General features: G+C 28.8%; 3 protein-coding genes across 3 annotated transcripts; 2 read left to right on the plus strand and 1 right to left on the minus strand.

Moving 5' to 3' along the window:
• Nucleotides 1-158: 158 nt before the first annotated feature.
• Nucleotides 159-2,625, plus strand: ASCRUDRAFT_5683 (cytosine permease; the record flags this gene model as incomplete). The annotated part of the gene is made up of 2 exons (XM_020191192.1): nucleotides 159-1,619; nucleotides 2,554-2,625. 2 exons carry the CDS (start codon nucleotides 159-161, stop codon nucleotides 2,623-2,625), a joined length of 1,533 nt encoding a protein of 510 aa, XP_020050048.1.
• Nucleotides 2,626-2,939: 314 nt separating this feature from the next.
• Nucleotides 2,940-6,280, minus strand: ASCRUDRAFT_83660 (uncharacterized protein). Its single transcript, XM_020194850.1, has one exon. It carries the CDS (start codon nucleotides 5,866-5,868, stop codon nucleotides 3,070-3,072), a length of 2,799 nt encoding a protein of 932 aa, XP_020050049.1. The 5' UTR covers nucleotides 5,869-6,280; the 3' UTR covers nucleotides 2,940-3,069.
• A 370-nt stretch (nucleotides 6,281-6,650) lies between these two features.
• Nucleotides 6,651-16,531, plus strand: CSF1 (Csf1p). Its single transcript, XM_020191026.1, has 6 exons — nucleotides 6,651-7,684; nucleotides 7,766-7,808; nucleotides 7,920-8,474; nucleotides 8,661-10,556; nucleotides 10,677-15,698; nucleotides 15,756-16,531. Exons 1-6 carry the CDS (start codon nucleotides 6,701-6,703, stop codon nucleotides 16,451-16,453), a joined length of 9,198 nt encoding a protein of 3,065 aa, XP_020050050.1. The 5' UTR covers nucleotides 6,651-6,700; the 3' UTR covers nucleotides 16,454-16,531.
• The last annotated feature ends 56 nt before the right edge of the window (nucleotides 16,532-16,587 follow it).

The following is a 16,587-nucleotide window of genomic DNA, read 5'->3' on the forward strand; positions in this document are numbered from 1 at the left end:
CCAATTTTCCTCTTTTTTTTCTTTTCCTTTCTTTCCCTTTCTTTTCTCGTCATTATCTACCTATCCATTACCAACTTTCATCTCCTGTCATTAATAGCTCTTTGGTATCAAAGCATTTCTTGACTTATCTTTGATTAATCTAATTTAATTTAATAGATATGCTTAATAGAAATATGTACGAAGATCTTGAGAAAATCCAGCCTATACAACCCATGTCAACAAGCTCTTACTTGGATGCTTCAGAAAGAACAGAAGCTGAACCTCGAAAAAACAGGTTTTTGACAGCAGTCGACAGAGTAACCAGCCAATTCAAACTAGAAACTAGAGGTGTTCAAAGAGTCGAAGACGATGAAAGAACTGATACCTCCCTTTGGTCTGCTGCTTCCATGTGGGTCGCAGCCAATTTGGTTATTTCAACCTTTGCCCTTGGTGCTCTAGGTATAACTCTCTTTCAGCTCGGTTTTTATCAATGTGTAGTAGTTATCATCTTCTTCACCTTTCTAGGTGCAATTCCTTTTGCTTTTTGTTCCATTTTCGGCTCCAAATTCGGTTTGAGACAAATGATCTTATCCTCCTTCTTTGTTGGAAGCTTTGGCATGAGAATTTTTGCTGCTATCAATTGTGTCTCTGCTGTTGGTTGGGGTGCTATCAATATTATGACTGCTGCTCAATTGTTACATATCGTTAACAATGGGGCCTTGCCTCCCTGGGTTGCTTGTATCATCATTGTTCTTATCACTATCATTGTCACTTTTTTCGGTTACAGGGTTATCCATTTCTTTGAAATGTACGCCTGGATTCCCTCGTTTATTGTCTTTATCATTGTTATTGCAAGAATGGCAAGATCTGGAAACTTCACTGAAGGAGAATGGGCTACTGGTAAAACTGGTGCTGGTAACGTTCTTTCCTTTGGTGGAACTGTCTTTGGTTTCGCCGCCGGTTGGACCACTTATGCTGCTGATTATACCACATACATGTCTGTTAGAACTAACCCATACAAAATATTCTTTGCTGTTCTTGCTGGCCTAACCTTTCCTTTAATCTTCACGATGATCTTGGGTGCTGCCTGTGCCACTGGAACCTTGATCGACGAGGATTGGGCTGAAATGTACAACAACAACTCCATCGGTGGTCTTCTTTATTCAGTCTTAGTAGTCAAATCTTTACATGGCTTTGGCCAATTCTGTTGTGTCCTATTAGCTCTATCAACAGTTTCCAACAATATTCCCTCGATGTACTCCATCGCGATGTGTCTTCAAGCCGTCTGGTCCAAATTCAGAATTGTTCCCAGAATTGCCTGGACCATTTTTGGTAACTTCTTAACTTTGGCTATTTGTATTCCTGCCTATTATAAATTCTCTGATGTTATGCATAATTTCATGAACTGTATTGGCTACTATACTGCCATTTATATTTCAATGTTGCTATCTGAACACTTCATCTACAGAAGAGGCTTTTCTGGTTACAATCCCGATGATTACCTTGATAAATCAAAATTGCCAATTGGTATTGCTGGTACTTCGGGCTTTATTTCAGGTGTCGTTGGTGCTGTTCTTGGAATGAACCAAACTTGGTATATGGGTGTCGTTTCTAGACAAATTGGTGATTATGGTGGTGATGTGGGTTTTGAATTGGCTTTCGGATTTTCCTTCGTTATTTTCAACATTGTACGTCCTATTGAATTGAAATATTTCGGTCGTTAACCAAAAAAAAAAACATAATCAAAAAAATATCATAAAATAACCAAAACTCGAAAATCACTTTAATCAAAAACAATCAATTTGAAAAATAAACTTGAAAAATAAATTTAAAAAATAAATGAAAAAAAAAATAAAAAATAAAAATAAAAAAAATTAGAAAAGTTAGATAATAAGAAAATGAAATTAATTCAGACATTAAATAAATTTCTTTTACACTAATAACTAATTATACCAGAAAAAAAATATTAAATTTTTTATTTCAATTATCTATTCAATCGTTTAATCTTAGTTCATATATAGTGAGTCCATCTAATATGTAAATGTTTTGTTAGCTACCTTCTCATTTCATTATTTTTTTTGTTTATTATGTTTATTATGTTTATTATGTGTTTTTTTTTATTTTTACATTTTTGCTTTGATGGTCCAGAATAGTCTTTCAGTTCACTTTTTTCTTGTTTGGTTTTTATGTTTTACAATTGTTTCTTATATTCTTTTTACTTCTTATTGGTTTATCTACTTCTGTTGTATTTTTATAGCTGCTTTGTTATTCGTCACTCTATTTCTCTTAATACATATATATATATATATATATGTGTAGTTTGCTTTATAAATATTATAAAACAAATTATATTACTAATGTTTTTCAAATATTCTCAAACAATTATCTTCTGAAACAAAACAAAACAAAAAAATATATTCTACGCTATTTTCATTCCCAATAAGGTTTATATTATATGAAAAAGGGAGGTTCAAGTTTTTTCAGGTTTTTTTTTACTTTTACATTTGTTTTATAGTTTTTTTTATGCTTTTTGTTATTTTTTTATTTGACTTTTGCATTTTATTTTACCTATAGCCTATTAGATCCTGTTCAAATGCTAAAAACCTACTACATTTATTCAGTGCTTTAAACCAAATTAATTCGTAGACCAAAATAATAAAACATACAATTTATTATATATAGATGAAGAAAAAAAGAAAAAAGATACATCATTTTTAACCAATCATAGAAATAAATCAAAAAAAATTATAAAAATAAATTGCTCATAGGAAATAAAATTTAATATACACCAAAACTGATAAATATAAAACATAAATATAAGTCACAAAGAATAAAAAAAGTAACGAAAGTACTTGAAAAATGGAAAGAGAAGACAAATAAGAACTAGCAAAAATGAGATGCTCAAAAAAAAAATTAAAAAATAGAAAAACACTATTCATATTTGAATCTTAAGATTATAACAATTATAATATAATAATAAATAAATAAATAAATAAATAAATAAATAAATAAATAAATTTTGAAAACATTGAAACCATTGAATACACATTTTGCTGAATGCCATTAAATATAACTTGATTTTTTGTTTTTTTAAACCAACTCCCGAATTTTTAATTCAGACGCAAAATCATTAGTCTTTGTGACAGAATCATTAAACAAGTAATTATCTTTTGATCTCAAGAAAGTATTACTATCCATACTAAAAGTTTTGTTTTCACTAGAATCTAATTTCCCAAATTTTTCTTGGTACAATTTAACTAAATTTTCCAATCTTTTCCGTTCAGCATGTTCAGTAGTAATTTCTTTATAATGATCGTTACTTAAATCTTCAACCATTTTCTTAAATTCTGACTTCAAATGAGAAATTATTGGTAATGTATTACCAGCTTTAAGAGACGGTTTTACAGGTAATGAAAAATAAGAGTTGTTGTCACTGCCTTTTGGACCTTCAAAGTCATTATATTCGTTTATAGTACTGTTATTAGCGCTATTGTTATTATTTGAAAAAAAATTCGATTGAAAATATGGAGTCGAAGGATTTGATAATGGGGAATCTTTAGTTTTGATTCTAAAGCCAGTTATTGGAGAATATAATAAACTTGAATCTCTTCTAAAAGTTGTTCTTAGTGTGTGGTTAACAATTTGAGTAGTATCTTCAGAGGATATAGAATTGAAACTTTGAGTTGATCCTGCAGAAAATGATAAAGAAGAATCATGGTTCGGATAATTTACTGAATTTGATGAATTTATTGAGTTTAAAGAATTAATTGAATTGATATTTAAATTATCGATTTTTAAAATTGTCAATTTTTTTTTCAAGGAATTATTTTCTTTCATTGTTTTCTTTAAAAGAGAATCTAGTTTATCTTTAGTAACTTGGATATCTAGTAATTTTTTTGTAGTATTTTCCAAATTTTGGATTGAATTTGATAATTTATTTTGCAAATTTGCATTTAATAAATTAACATCATTGAGAGATTTTGAATAAAATTCCTTTTCATTATTGTATTGTTTAAGAATATATTTTTGAGAAAATTTCAAATCGTTTAAAGCTGTTTTTAAGTCATTAATTTGGTTTATTAATTGATCTTTACTAAGGTTGGTTAAATTGGAATTTGAAAGATTATTATTGTCATTTATATCAGTATTATTATCTTTAATTTTAATTTTAATTTTAATTTTATTATTATTATTATTATTATTATTATTATTATTATTATTATTATTATTATTATTATTATTATTATTATTATTATTATTATTATTATTATTATTATTATTATTATTATTATTATTATTATTATTATTATTATTATTATTATTATTATTATTATTATTATTATTATTATTATTATTATTGTTATTATCAGCATCGTTTTCTTTATTGTTATGAGTATTAATATTGGTGGTAAGTTTTAACTTGGATAGTTGGGTAGGAGAAGAGAAGGTTAATTCTGTTGATGTTGTTGAGGAAGGAGAAGTTCTTGTGACAAATGTGTTTTCATTTGAAGCAAGGGATGTGGAAGAAGAGTTTGTATGATATATAGGCAAGCCCGATTTATTTTTAGAGATGTCATTATCGGTGTTATTAGTAGTGGTTGTATTGATATTATTGTGGAATAGAGTGTCTATACAATTTTGGATCCATTGAGTTTTATTATCAATTTTATTATTAATTTTATTATCAGTTTTATTATCAACCAGAGAATTTATTGGTAAGCTTATATTACGTTTTGCAGCAATTGAGTTGATATGAGCAAAAATTTTGTCTAGAGATTTTAGATATAAATTGTTTTGAATAGATTGAGGATGAATTAAAGGGGTATTAATTGAGTTGAAGAACTTTTTGTCATTAGAAAAGAGAAAAGAGTTTGATATGTTGTTGATATAGCCGAGTAGAAGAGAGTTGTAATAGTGATTTAATAGAGATAAATTTTTTGAATTGATTTGTTTGTTGATTGCATTTAAGTTTGAGTTTGAGTCTATAAGTTGGGATAGTAATTCTAGAGTTAAATTTTCATCATCTTTATTGTTATTGTTATTGTTATTGTTGTTGTTTATGGATAGTAGAGTATAATTTTTCAATAAATTGATTGAATTTATGAAGGAGCCATTTAATTGTGATTTTTGGTTATTTAAAAAAGATAAAGAGTTTTTAAGATCTAAGATTTCAGACAAGGAGAGGAGGGTATTTTGAATATTATTTTGGGCGAAGTAATCATTTAAATTGTATATTGAGTTTTCTATTAATAATTTGAGTATGAGAGTACTGTTGTTGTTGGAGTTATTATTTTCTATTGATTGGAATAGATTTAATAAATCATCTGATAGTGATAAGTTATTGTTATTATTGTTATTATTGTTAGTTTTGTTATGTTTATTTTTATTTTGATTATCATTATCATTATCATTAATGCTATCGATTAATTTATTATCTGAGTTTGATATCAATTGGTTTATAGCAAAATTGGATAAATAATTATCGAAAGAAGAAGATAAGACATTTTTAGTCATTGAGTGATTTGAGGTATTTACCAAGAGGGAATTATTTTGAAAAGAGGTATTATAATCATTTTTAAGGAAATTTAATAAATCTGAGTAATTAGTGGATTCAAATTGAGGTGAATTTGGATTTAAAAAGGTCTTATTAATATTTTCATCATTTTCGTGATTTTCGTGATTTTCATCATTTTCATCGTTTTCATCATCTATATTATTATTATGAGTGCTATTTGATGCAAAAGATTTAAAAGGAGATTTGTTTAGTAATGCTATTGATATTGAATAAGAGTTTTTCGTTAAATTTAGGTCTAAAGTGTTATGATAGTTATTATTCTGGTCTAAGTGAGTTATATCCTTTAAAGGTAAATTAATTGGAAACAGGTCCATTATGAGATTCAGCGCATATGAGGAGTGAAAAAGTGTAAAATACAATAAATTGAGGGGGAAATTATACAATAGAAGATGAAGCAAGATATGGAAGAACAAATGAAAGTGAAATGAAAGAAAGTGGAAGACAATAGGATGTGGAATATAATATCATACAATGAAAGATTATGACAGATTGGAAATTGGAAATTGGAAATTGGAAATTGGAAATGGAAAATGAAATAAAATGTCCCTAAAGGTTTCAAAGGTTGAAGGTATAAGTTTGAAAAGTCCCGGCACAGATTCTCGTTGGAAACCAGATTCGTTTCTTTGTTTTCTCAGTGGAGTGTCGCTGGAGCAGAACAGAGAACAAAAAACAGCAGCACGACAGGATCCAGAGCTTCTTCTGCTGAATTTGAAGGAGTTTGGGTGGAATTTAATCAGAAATTAATCAGAAACGAGAAATTAACAGGAAGTTGAAACAGCTGAAACTGCGTCGTTCAAAGTCTCACAAGTGAAATGGTGTCTCAGCCGGATCCACACGGATGGAACACTGGACGACTCAGTGCTGATGTAAGGATCCGCTAAGGATATGCGCGGATATTATAGACGGATACGGTGGTAACCACACACAATCCTCTGCCGTTAATATCCGTGCCGTGTAGTTTCAAACGGTTAAAAAATATACACCTGTATACGGATACGGAAATTCCGTTATAGTGGCATCATCCAGCAGAGAGGCGCGTGGAAGACGCGCCGGAAGCAGAAGAAGCAAACGAAGTAAACGAAGCAGAGGAACAAAACGACGAACCAACGCAGCAGAAGCAGCAGAAGCAGCTCTTTGCCACTCACAATGTTCTCCAACTACAAGTTGTTATTTCTGGTTCTCTGGGCTCTTTTGATTTTTCTCTGCATTGGCATCATCTTCTACTTCAACAGGCTTTTGGGCTTGCTCATTTCCTTTGTCTTGAAGCTCGTTCTCTGGAAATTCTACAACATCTCCATCACCTTCCAGTCCTTCAAGCTCTCATTCCTAGTGGGCTCCTGTGTTTTTAAGAACTTGACCATCGTCACCAACGACTACACTGTGTCTGTTCTCCATGGCAGCTTGGTCTGGCGCTACTGGTTGAGAAACACAAGATTCTCGCGCTACTTCTTCAATTCTTCCACCTCTTATGAGTCTGAATTAAATGAAAAATTACCCTCAAAGTACATCCTCAAGCTCAATGGCCTAGAGGTATTCTATTACAACAGATCTGATTTATATAATCAAATATTAACCGATTTCTCAAAGAATTCCAACAGTAATAGAAACCCATCTCATGATGATAACACTGATAAGGAAAACTCTGATTTTGATAACGATAATGATAATCGCGATCACAATACTAACAACAATCACAACGATATCAACGATAGCAACAATAACAATGAAAACATTGATAAAACAAAACAAAACATAAAATTAGATAAAGAAAACTCAAAATATTTAAGCTTCATATTAAATTTTCTTCCCTTATCAATCTCAATTAATAAAGGCGCTTTAATAATAGGTAATAACCTCACTTCTTCAATTTTAATCTCTTCATTTAATGATGCAATTGGCTCTTTAGATATCTTATCCTCTTTATCTCAAAACGATTTGTATAATCAATTATTAATCTTAAATTTAAACAAATTCAAAATCACCATAAAAAAAAACATATCCTACAACTCTGATAATGATACTACTGCTAATGATAATGATAATGATAATTACAAACAAAACAATAATAATAAAAATACTCTTTTAAATAATGACTTGAAACTCAATTTCAAAAAAAAAAAAGTTAAAACAGTCATAAATTTCAACTCAAATAAAAAAGATTTAATTAATTACCACACAAATAATAATTCCCAGTATAAAATCAAAAAAAAGAAAAGTTTTAATAAATTATTCAATTATAAATATTTATGGCCAAGTTTCAAAAAATTATTCAATTATAAAAATAAAAATAATAATAAAAACAAAAACAAAAACAAAAACAAAAACAAAAACAAAAAAAATAAATCTTCCTCGACAATTTGGAAAGGTTTGCCACAATACCTTCATTATGACCAATTTAACCAATCCACCCAATCTTTTCAATCTTCTAATAATAATGATCAATCCTCTCTATTTCAAAACTCGGCAAATGACTTATCACTTTTAACTAAAAACGTTGAATACGCTATATATTCAACTCTATTAGACGCTCAGTCAATTCAATTCAACTATTATTATGATATCCCCAAACATTCAATTAACGCGATTGCCTCGCAATTAGATACTCCTCCTCAATTTGGCATAGACTTAATAATATCAAATTCTATAATAAACTATGGCCCTTGGGCTGAAAGACAAAGAATATCTTTATACAACTTTTTTTTTCCAAATCAAAATAATTATAAAGATTTGGTTTATAATAATAACGCTAATGATAATATTAACATAAAACGGGAATACCAAAATTTTAAAATTAATATCAATTTCATAGATAAGGGCTCCATATTAAGAATTCCAATGAAGGAAAATAGTAAAGATATCGAATTAATCAAACAATATCAAAAAACTCAATTAAACAAAAAAAAGCACCTTAATCTTAATCGTAACCTTGATTCGGATTCGGATCTGAATCAGAATTTAGACCCTAATCTTGATTTTGATTTTGATTTTGATTTTAATTCAAATTTTTCTTCTATAAATCATCATAATAACGATAAAAAATCTCAACTTGATTCGATCTATTCTCCATCAATAACTACTCAAAACTCTTTAGATTTAAATTCCCTAGATTTTGATATTAAAAGACCCTTTGCTTGGCTAGAATTAAAATTCTCTGCTGGTTCCTCCATAAAAATTAATTCAGATATGATATTAAAACCAGATGGCTTTAATTCCAATTTAATTTGTAGATTAACTGACCTTGAACTAAGTACGAGTTTAAATCATGATATCTTTTTAAAGTGTTCAGAACATAATTTAAACTTAACAATGAACTATCCTTTAAAGTGGAATGATACGAATAAATGGACTGTAAATAACACTTCAAGAGATATTGAGATTTTTTTATTAAGAGATCATTTCACTTTATTAACTGATTTACTTTACGATTTCACTACAAATAACACCACTCCAAAAGAAGCTTTAAATCAATATAATCTTTTTAGACCCTACCTCTATATTTTTAACTGGAATCTCATAGGCAATTCTGCTTTATATTTAAATATTAATGAAAAAAACATTATAAATAATCCTCTAGATTTTGATAAAAATGTTTATTTATCAATCAAGACAGATGAAGATATTTTAATTCAGTTGGAAGTTCCAACTTTAAGCATCTATCCCAAATCCACAACAATTCATTTTAATCTATTCTCAAAACTTTTAAATCTCAATATTGAAGCCCCTTCTTGGCACACTTTTAATAGTTTTTCAAAATCTAATAAGGCCATGAAATCCTATAATTTTAGTGTAGATGGTTCTTATACCTATTATAGTAAAGTTGAGTTGGACTTGGTTGATTCAATTATAATAAATTGTAAAGGTGAAAATGTAACTTTTATTGCTTACGGTTTTTCCGTCAAATACATTATGACTTTTATTGAAAACTATTTCGGTGAAAATATCCATTTTAAAACTCTTGAAGAGTATAAAAATTCCTTTAATGATAAAGATCGAAAGTCTTTTGATGCAAATAATCAACAAAAAATTATCAATAATTTAAAATTTACTCCAACTTTATCAAAAAGAAAACGAAAAAAAATTGATGAATTTCAAAGAACCGAAAATGAGATCGATGTTCTATTTTCTTTTTGTGTTGATGATGGATGTCTAATTTTACCAAATCATATTTATGATTCGGATTCTCATATGTCTCTAAGCCTTTCAAATTTCGATGTTGATATCAGGTTTACAAATTATTATATGGATTTACAGTGCGATATTTCTCCAATAAATCTCAAATTCATGAAAAATATTAAAACTAAAGATTTGTTTGAAAAAAATTTAGGCTTTAAATTACAAAAGAAATATGATATGTTTATTGATTCTATAAATGTTCACGGCCATAGACTCTTTGGCTTGCCACCTGATGAACCCACATATGTTTGTAAATGGGATATTAAAAATGGAGCAGTTATAATAAACTCTAGTGGAAATTTTTTAAATGAACTAATCAATTCTTTTAAAAAAATTGCATTTGGATATGATGATATCGAAAATTCATCTTTGACATCTATCCCTATAGTTCATGATGTTACATTTTTCACTTACTTCTGTCCTCTGGTTTCCATAAAATTATCTGATGATAAGGATTCGGGGCTTGTTTCTTTATTTTTAAACAAAATTTCTGTGAAATTCAATGATTTGGCAAACAATAAATATAGTTCAAGGCTAGATGTTAAGGTGGACTCAATTTCACTTGAAATAAAAGAAAATAAAAATGATTCACTTTTATATGGTGGTTTAACAACTTCTCTTGAATTAACAAATTTTGGAAGGAAAAAAAATTTTATCTCGGAAAGTGTGTTACAACAGCAACATTTACAAAAACATGATGCATGTTTTCATCGATGTCCCTTTTTTTTAGCAACCAAAAATCGCGATGATTTTTATTTAAATTCCTATCATGCTATTTTTCCATCTTTACCTATTCCTGATATTTCCTGGCCTTTGAATTCTTTCACAAGTGAAATAGTTCTTGAAAATACTCCGTTTTCTTCTCTTTCTTTATTTGATGATTATTCTAATAGTGAGGAAACATTTCTTTTGGAAAATGATAACAGCTTTAATCACAATTTCATAAAAGAAAATGCGAGTTCGGAACATTTTTTAAATGAAAATAATACATCAAAAAAGCCTAATAATACAAAAAGACTGGAAAAAAAAGAAAACGAGTATTATTTTGGAGAAAGCACAGTGCCGAATATTATCGAACAAAATTCTGAAACTGAAACTGATAGCTTGATTATTAATTTTGCAACTACCAACAGTTTTTTATTGCCTTCTTCTTTTGAAATAGTTTTGGATGTACTTGAAAGCTTTCTTTCCACATCTTTTGATAGTATTCTAGATAATTTGCAAATTGATACTGTGGATGAACTTATTGAGATGTTAGAAAAAAAATCCGGTATAAAATTTTTTAGATTATTGGTTTCCTCCTTTAACTTTAAATATGGTGAATTTAAGGTATCTTCTGTAAAAGAGTTATTTACAAAAGAATCTTCACATAAGATTATTGAGTCACATATCTCATTTAAAGTAACTGACATTTCTGTGTCACTGAAAGAAAAAAAAGTGATTGTGAAAGAGTCAAAGAATATTATGGAAACTCAAGACGAAACAACGGTTGCCGCTAATGTAAAACAAATAATATTGAATATCTATAAGAATGACATTGGAGAATCAGAGAATATTTTTACATTTTTGTTAAATGATATTGAAGCATGGTATACTAACGATTCTAAAGTGAAAAACTGTTCATCTTTTAGTTTGGAAAATTTCAATATTTTAATCAAAGAATCACAATTATACTGGTTAGAAAATTTTTTGATATATTTATTTGAAAAAACTATTTTGTCGACTAGGAAATTTGAATCTGTTTTTTCGAATCAAAAAAAAGCAGAGATTGAACTACTTTACAAATTGTCAACTGGTAACTCGGAATATCCTGTTCAACATGATCCAGCTGCGCTAACAAAACCAATGTTTATATTTGGTTTATCAAAAAATCATATCAGGAATAGTGATAGCTGGAGATTTATAACTAAATTGCGACATATTTTTTTAAATTTACCGAGCCAATGGCATCAAAGGACTTTAAAAGTTTTTGATTTGTGTCTCTGGGAGGCACCAAAAGACTCAAAAGAAATAGTAGCAAGATTTTTTTCCGATTGGAGAAGTTGGGAAGATTTCAACATTGAAGAAAGTTACATATTCAAATATGTTTTTGAAAAATCGACCAAACTGAAAAACATAGAAGAATTTTCTTTTCGAGCTTACATTAAAAATTTTTGCATTCGTTTAATTTCTGACAATATGGAAAACAATTATATTTTGCTAAATCATATTAATATTCAGGTTTCAAACCCCAGTTTTTTATTAGAAGGTTTGAATTCATTAGAAATCCAACCTGGAGCCAAACCAGAAAATTTTAAAATCAACATTAGTGTATTTTCTTCTTCTATTAAAATATCTCCTCTTTGTTTCAGTTTGATCAAAGCATTTAAGTACATATCCAAATCGAGTATTTTTCAGAATGAGTCTAAGACATTAGTTTCTAGTGAGAAAAATAATAACAAAGAAATTAAAAATAACAGTGTTATTATTGCACACGCATTATTTTTTATTGAAAATCTGGAGCTTGAGATTTTGATCGATAAAACTTCATACAAATGCAACTCACTAGACAGTTCACTTGCTTTGTTTTTATCTTTGGATTTTTTGCAAAATAAATTTTCGATGGTAAGCAACTACACATTAAAGTATTTTGATTTTTATATTTTACTCAATTCTTCTGTTTTGGGATTTTATTCTTTTGAAGAGCTTTTACTTGATTTTGTGAATGAAAGTTCATCTGAAAAAGATATGAAAAAATTGGATATTAATTTGAAAACATCTTATTTGTTATTTGAAAAAAATAGTGATGTGTATATTGAATTTGCAGACATCTTTTTGAATAATGAGTTGGATATTTTTAAAAACTTAAATCTCTCAGATGCTGATAATGAAATGCATCAAACGGAGACCTCAGATTCAAGTCCCAATTTTTTTGTTGAGAATATTTTGAATTCAAATTGGATAGTTTCTTTTCAGATAAACCAAATCTCATGGGAACTTGATCTTTTTTCTTCAATTGACTTAAACGGATCAATTTCAAGAATATCTAGTGTATTTTATTTTGTGAATTCGCTTTTAATTTTGGACTTTTCACTAGATGATATAACTAATAATTTTTTGTATAAAAATGATAATGGAGAAAATATCAATTTGATTTATTATTTCCACAATTCTTTTAAGTTTTTAACTAAAACAAGATGTGAATTTCTCATTTCTATTAACAAATCTATTTTTGATGTGAATATTTTTTCTGGAAAGTCATTGTTGAAAGTTCCTGATTTACCATATATTTTAAAACTTTTTTTTGAAACACAAAATGATTTTGAAATCACTTTCAATAAATTTTCTTCTTTTATTAAAACAATATCAGATCTGGAATCTGAAAATGGTAATAAAACAATGTCAAGTGATTATAAATTCAAACTTTCTTTTATAAGCGAAATTATTAGATTGTCTTTTTTAATTGAAGATTGTGAATTATTTATTGAGCTTGAAAGCATAAAATCTTTTTGGCAGAATTTCATTCAAGAATCTAAAGCAGATAGCAAATATGATAAAGACATTTTTTCTATTGTACCAATCAATGGAGTATTTGATTTGTCTTCAGTTCATTTTTCTGTTAACAATTCCATTATCTCTAAAATGATGTCGAGAATTATTGATATAAACTTTGAATTTAAGCTAAAAAATGTCAAAACTGAAAATGACTTTAAACAAAAAATAGAAGCGGAATCTCAATTTGCTCGTATTTATTTTAACCCATTCGTCTTAGTCAAAATTTTCCAAAGTATAGACATCTTATCTTCTATTGCTGAAAAATATCAAAACTCATTATCACACACTTCTAACTTTAAGAATTCTACAGAAGATTTTGATTTGTCTAATCCAATTGAAACACTTTTTGGGTTATATTCAATTCATTTTTTCTTGCATAATGTTTGTTTTGGATGGATATTTGATGAAAATGATAGTATTACTGCTCCAAAGGGCATAATAACAGGTTGTAGTGAGGCATTTATAAATTTAGAAAAAAACAAGGGAATCTTTAAAACAAAATATGGATTTTTTGGGACTTCTTATGGTTGTTATTCTGATAACTTTTATTGCCCTCCTAACAAAAACATTGACGAAGGTCAGAATCGATCGTTTTTACCCAGTATTCAGGTATTTTATGATGTAAAGACCAACATCAACAACAGTAAAGATGTTGAGTTTACTGTTTATGGAGAGGAACTCGATGTGAAATGTTCATCCGAAGCAATTCCAGGAGTTTTGAAAAGTTTTTTGAATTCTGTTGTGCTAACTCAGGATCTAAGTTCTAAATATCGAAAAAGGACGCTACGGGTGTCTTCTGTTAAAACTGAATCTGTTGATAGTAGCATGTGGATTCAGTTTTTGGGTCTTAAATCTTTGAAATGTCTAATGACATTTGCTGGTGGGAACATTAATATAGTTCAATCATCGTTTGGATTGAGTTCGGGTTCTTTGAATCTTCATTCACCCAAGGTTCAAATTTTGGTTGAGTATAATAGCAAAACTTTAAATTCCTTACAAAAATTATTATTGAAATTTATAATTTTTGATTCTGATAACACATTGAATGCAAATAGTGTTCCTATAATAATTGACATCTCCTCAGGAATTAGATGTTTAATGAAGCAATCACGGCCAGTATCAGAAAACCAAACCAAAAAAGCAGAAGTTAACTTAACTGATAAAAAATCTGAAAATAATGGAATAAATTTAATTCGGATCTTAAGAGATTTTGATTTTCAATTTTCTTTGCATGTTAAACCTCAAAGAATAAGTTTGAGTTGCGAACCAACAGCAAAAGTCAAAGCAATTGTGTCTACTAATAGTTTAAAGATTCAATTTAACACAATAACCAAAGATCAACAGACGGATATGATCAATGGCTCGATTTTACTTTCTGGAATTTCTGCTTCTTTACAACATATTTATTCGAGAGCTATTAGTGGATCTGTTCAAATAAAGGAAATTCTTTTAAATGTAGCCTTATCTGATGTGGATTCAGTTAGTATTTCTTCAGCAAATATTTTTGCGGATAATTCATATTATGTCAATATCAAGCAATTAGAAGATATTGATATGTTTTTGAATATTTGGTTTCCCAAAGAACTATATAAATCTGATTCATCGAATGAATTAGCAGAGCTAAAAGTTGAAGAACCTAGTGATTTTATTGATCAAAGTTTGGCAAACAGATTGCATGAAGTAACTACAACCTATGCTTTTCCTTGGACTATTAATTTCTTGTTGATAAATACAACAGTTAAAGTTGATTTTGGCCAGTCTTTGGGTATTGCTTCATTCAACTTGGATAGATTTTGGTTTGTTAGCACAAAGACCAAAGATTGGGGACAAAATATGACGTTGGGATTTGATAATATTTTCTTGGTTAGTAAAGGAAGATTAAGTGGATCAGTTTTACTTGAAGATATTAGATTGAATTCAGTTATTTCTTGGAGAGAAGGCTCTAAAATTCCACTTATCTTAATATCTGCAGGAGTTGAAAAAATAGAAGTCAAGATTGGATTTGATTATCATTGTTTTTTCATTGCTAATATTCAAAAACTATGTGGTAATATATTTAATCAAAGAGATAAATTAGGGGTTTCTCATGATCGTTTAGTTGGGATGGGTAATTGTTCAGTTTTAAATATTTATTTAACAGCTCTATCAGCTTCTAATTTTCTGGATATTTATTCTACATTTTCTCGTATTTCTGAAGATAATAAAACTTCCTACAAGGATATTTTAGATGATGAAAATTTGAACAATGATCAGAGTTCAACCAAGTCCAAGAAATTTGCAGATGAACTACTAAAAAGTATCAATAGACTCAAAACTGAATTAGATGTTACACTTGGAAAAGTTTTGATTCACATATATCCAAGCTCATTAATCGATTCTCAAGTATTGATATATGAAGCAAGTGATGCTTTTGCAAAATATTCACAGGATGAAAAGAGTTATGATGGAATTATCAATCTTTTTGAAACAGAAAAACTACAATCATTGGATCCAGATTCCGAATATAACTTTCTTGAAAGCAAATTAGAATTGGTCATTAATAATTTTTTTCTTAAGCTATCCAGTTTCAAGAATCAAATTTCTAAAGAAGTTTTTAATGATTTGTCAGTTTCAAATTTTGTTAGGCATTCAGAAGCTGCTACTGGTGGGACTATTTTTATATTTCCTTCTTTATTGATCTCAATGGTAACGGTTGATCAACTCAGTCGCAGCAATGTGGTTTATTATAGTTTCAACAGTTCGTTTGGCGGGAAAGTGGACATTAGTTGGAATCTTCGGTCAATTAGTTTTATCCGAGAAATGTGGACAACCCATTCGAGAGCATGGAGCTCTAGGACATCAGTCAAATTTGTTGAAGAAAATGAGGAAAAAGATAGAAAAAATAAAGAAACAGAAAGTAGCGAAAAAGAGATACTAGTTTCAAGTGAAATGAAAAACAATATACTGGACGAATCTGAGATCAGTATTGAAGACGTGAAATTGGATTCAAGATATATCTACGTTCCAATAAAGCCACTACATATTGAAGCACCCCAATTGAAAGATCTTGGAGATGCTACACCTCCACTCGAGTGGTTTGGTCTATACAGGAAAAAATTTCCTCTGCTCACGCACCAGTATGTGATGATAATGATGAACAAAATAGTTGACGAAGTCGAAGCGAAGTACGCCAGCAATCTAGGCAAAGCATGATATAATAAGGCAATGTGGTATAATATAGTATAATATAGTATAATATAATGGTTATCTAGAGTGAGCACGTGTAGATGTTCTTTCAGGCTGGAGTTTGAAAAACATAATCGATCAGGTTCTGTGTTTAACTTCTT

Source organism: Ascoidea rubescens, assembly GCF_001661345.1.
Source record: "Ascoidea rubescens DSM 1968 unplaced genomic scaffold ASCRUscaffold_1, whole genome shotgun sequence".
Taxonomy (NCBI): Eukaryota; Fungi; Ascomycota; class Saccharomycetes; order Ascoideales; family Ascoideaceae; genus Ascoidea; species Ascoidea rubescens.

Coding starts and splice junctions, on each gene's coding strand:
- ASCRUDRAFT_83660 (XM_020194850.1), bottom strand. CDS start 5,868: ATGGACCTGTTTCCAATTAATTTACCTTTAAAGGATATAACTCACTTA.
- CSF1 (XM_020191026.1), top strand. CDS start 6,701: ATGTTCTCCAACTACAAGTTGTTATTTCTGGTTCTCTGGGCTCTTTTG. Junction 7,809..7,919: donor TTATAAATATTTATGGCCAA/GTTTCAAAAAAT, acceptor CAATTTGGAAAG/GTTTGCCACAATACCTTCAT. Junction 10,557..10,676: donor GCCTTTGAATTCTTTCACAA/GTGAAATAGTTC, acceptor ATTTCATAAAAG/AAAATGCGAGTTCGGAACAT.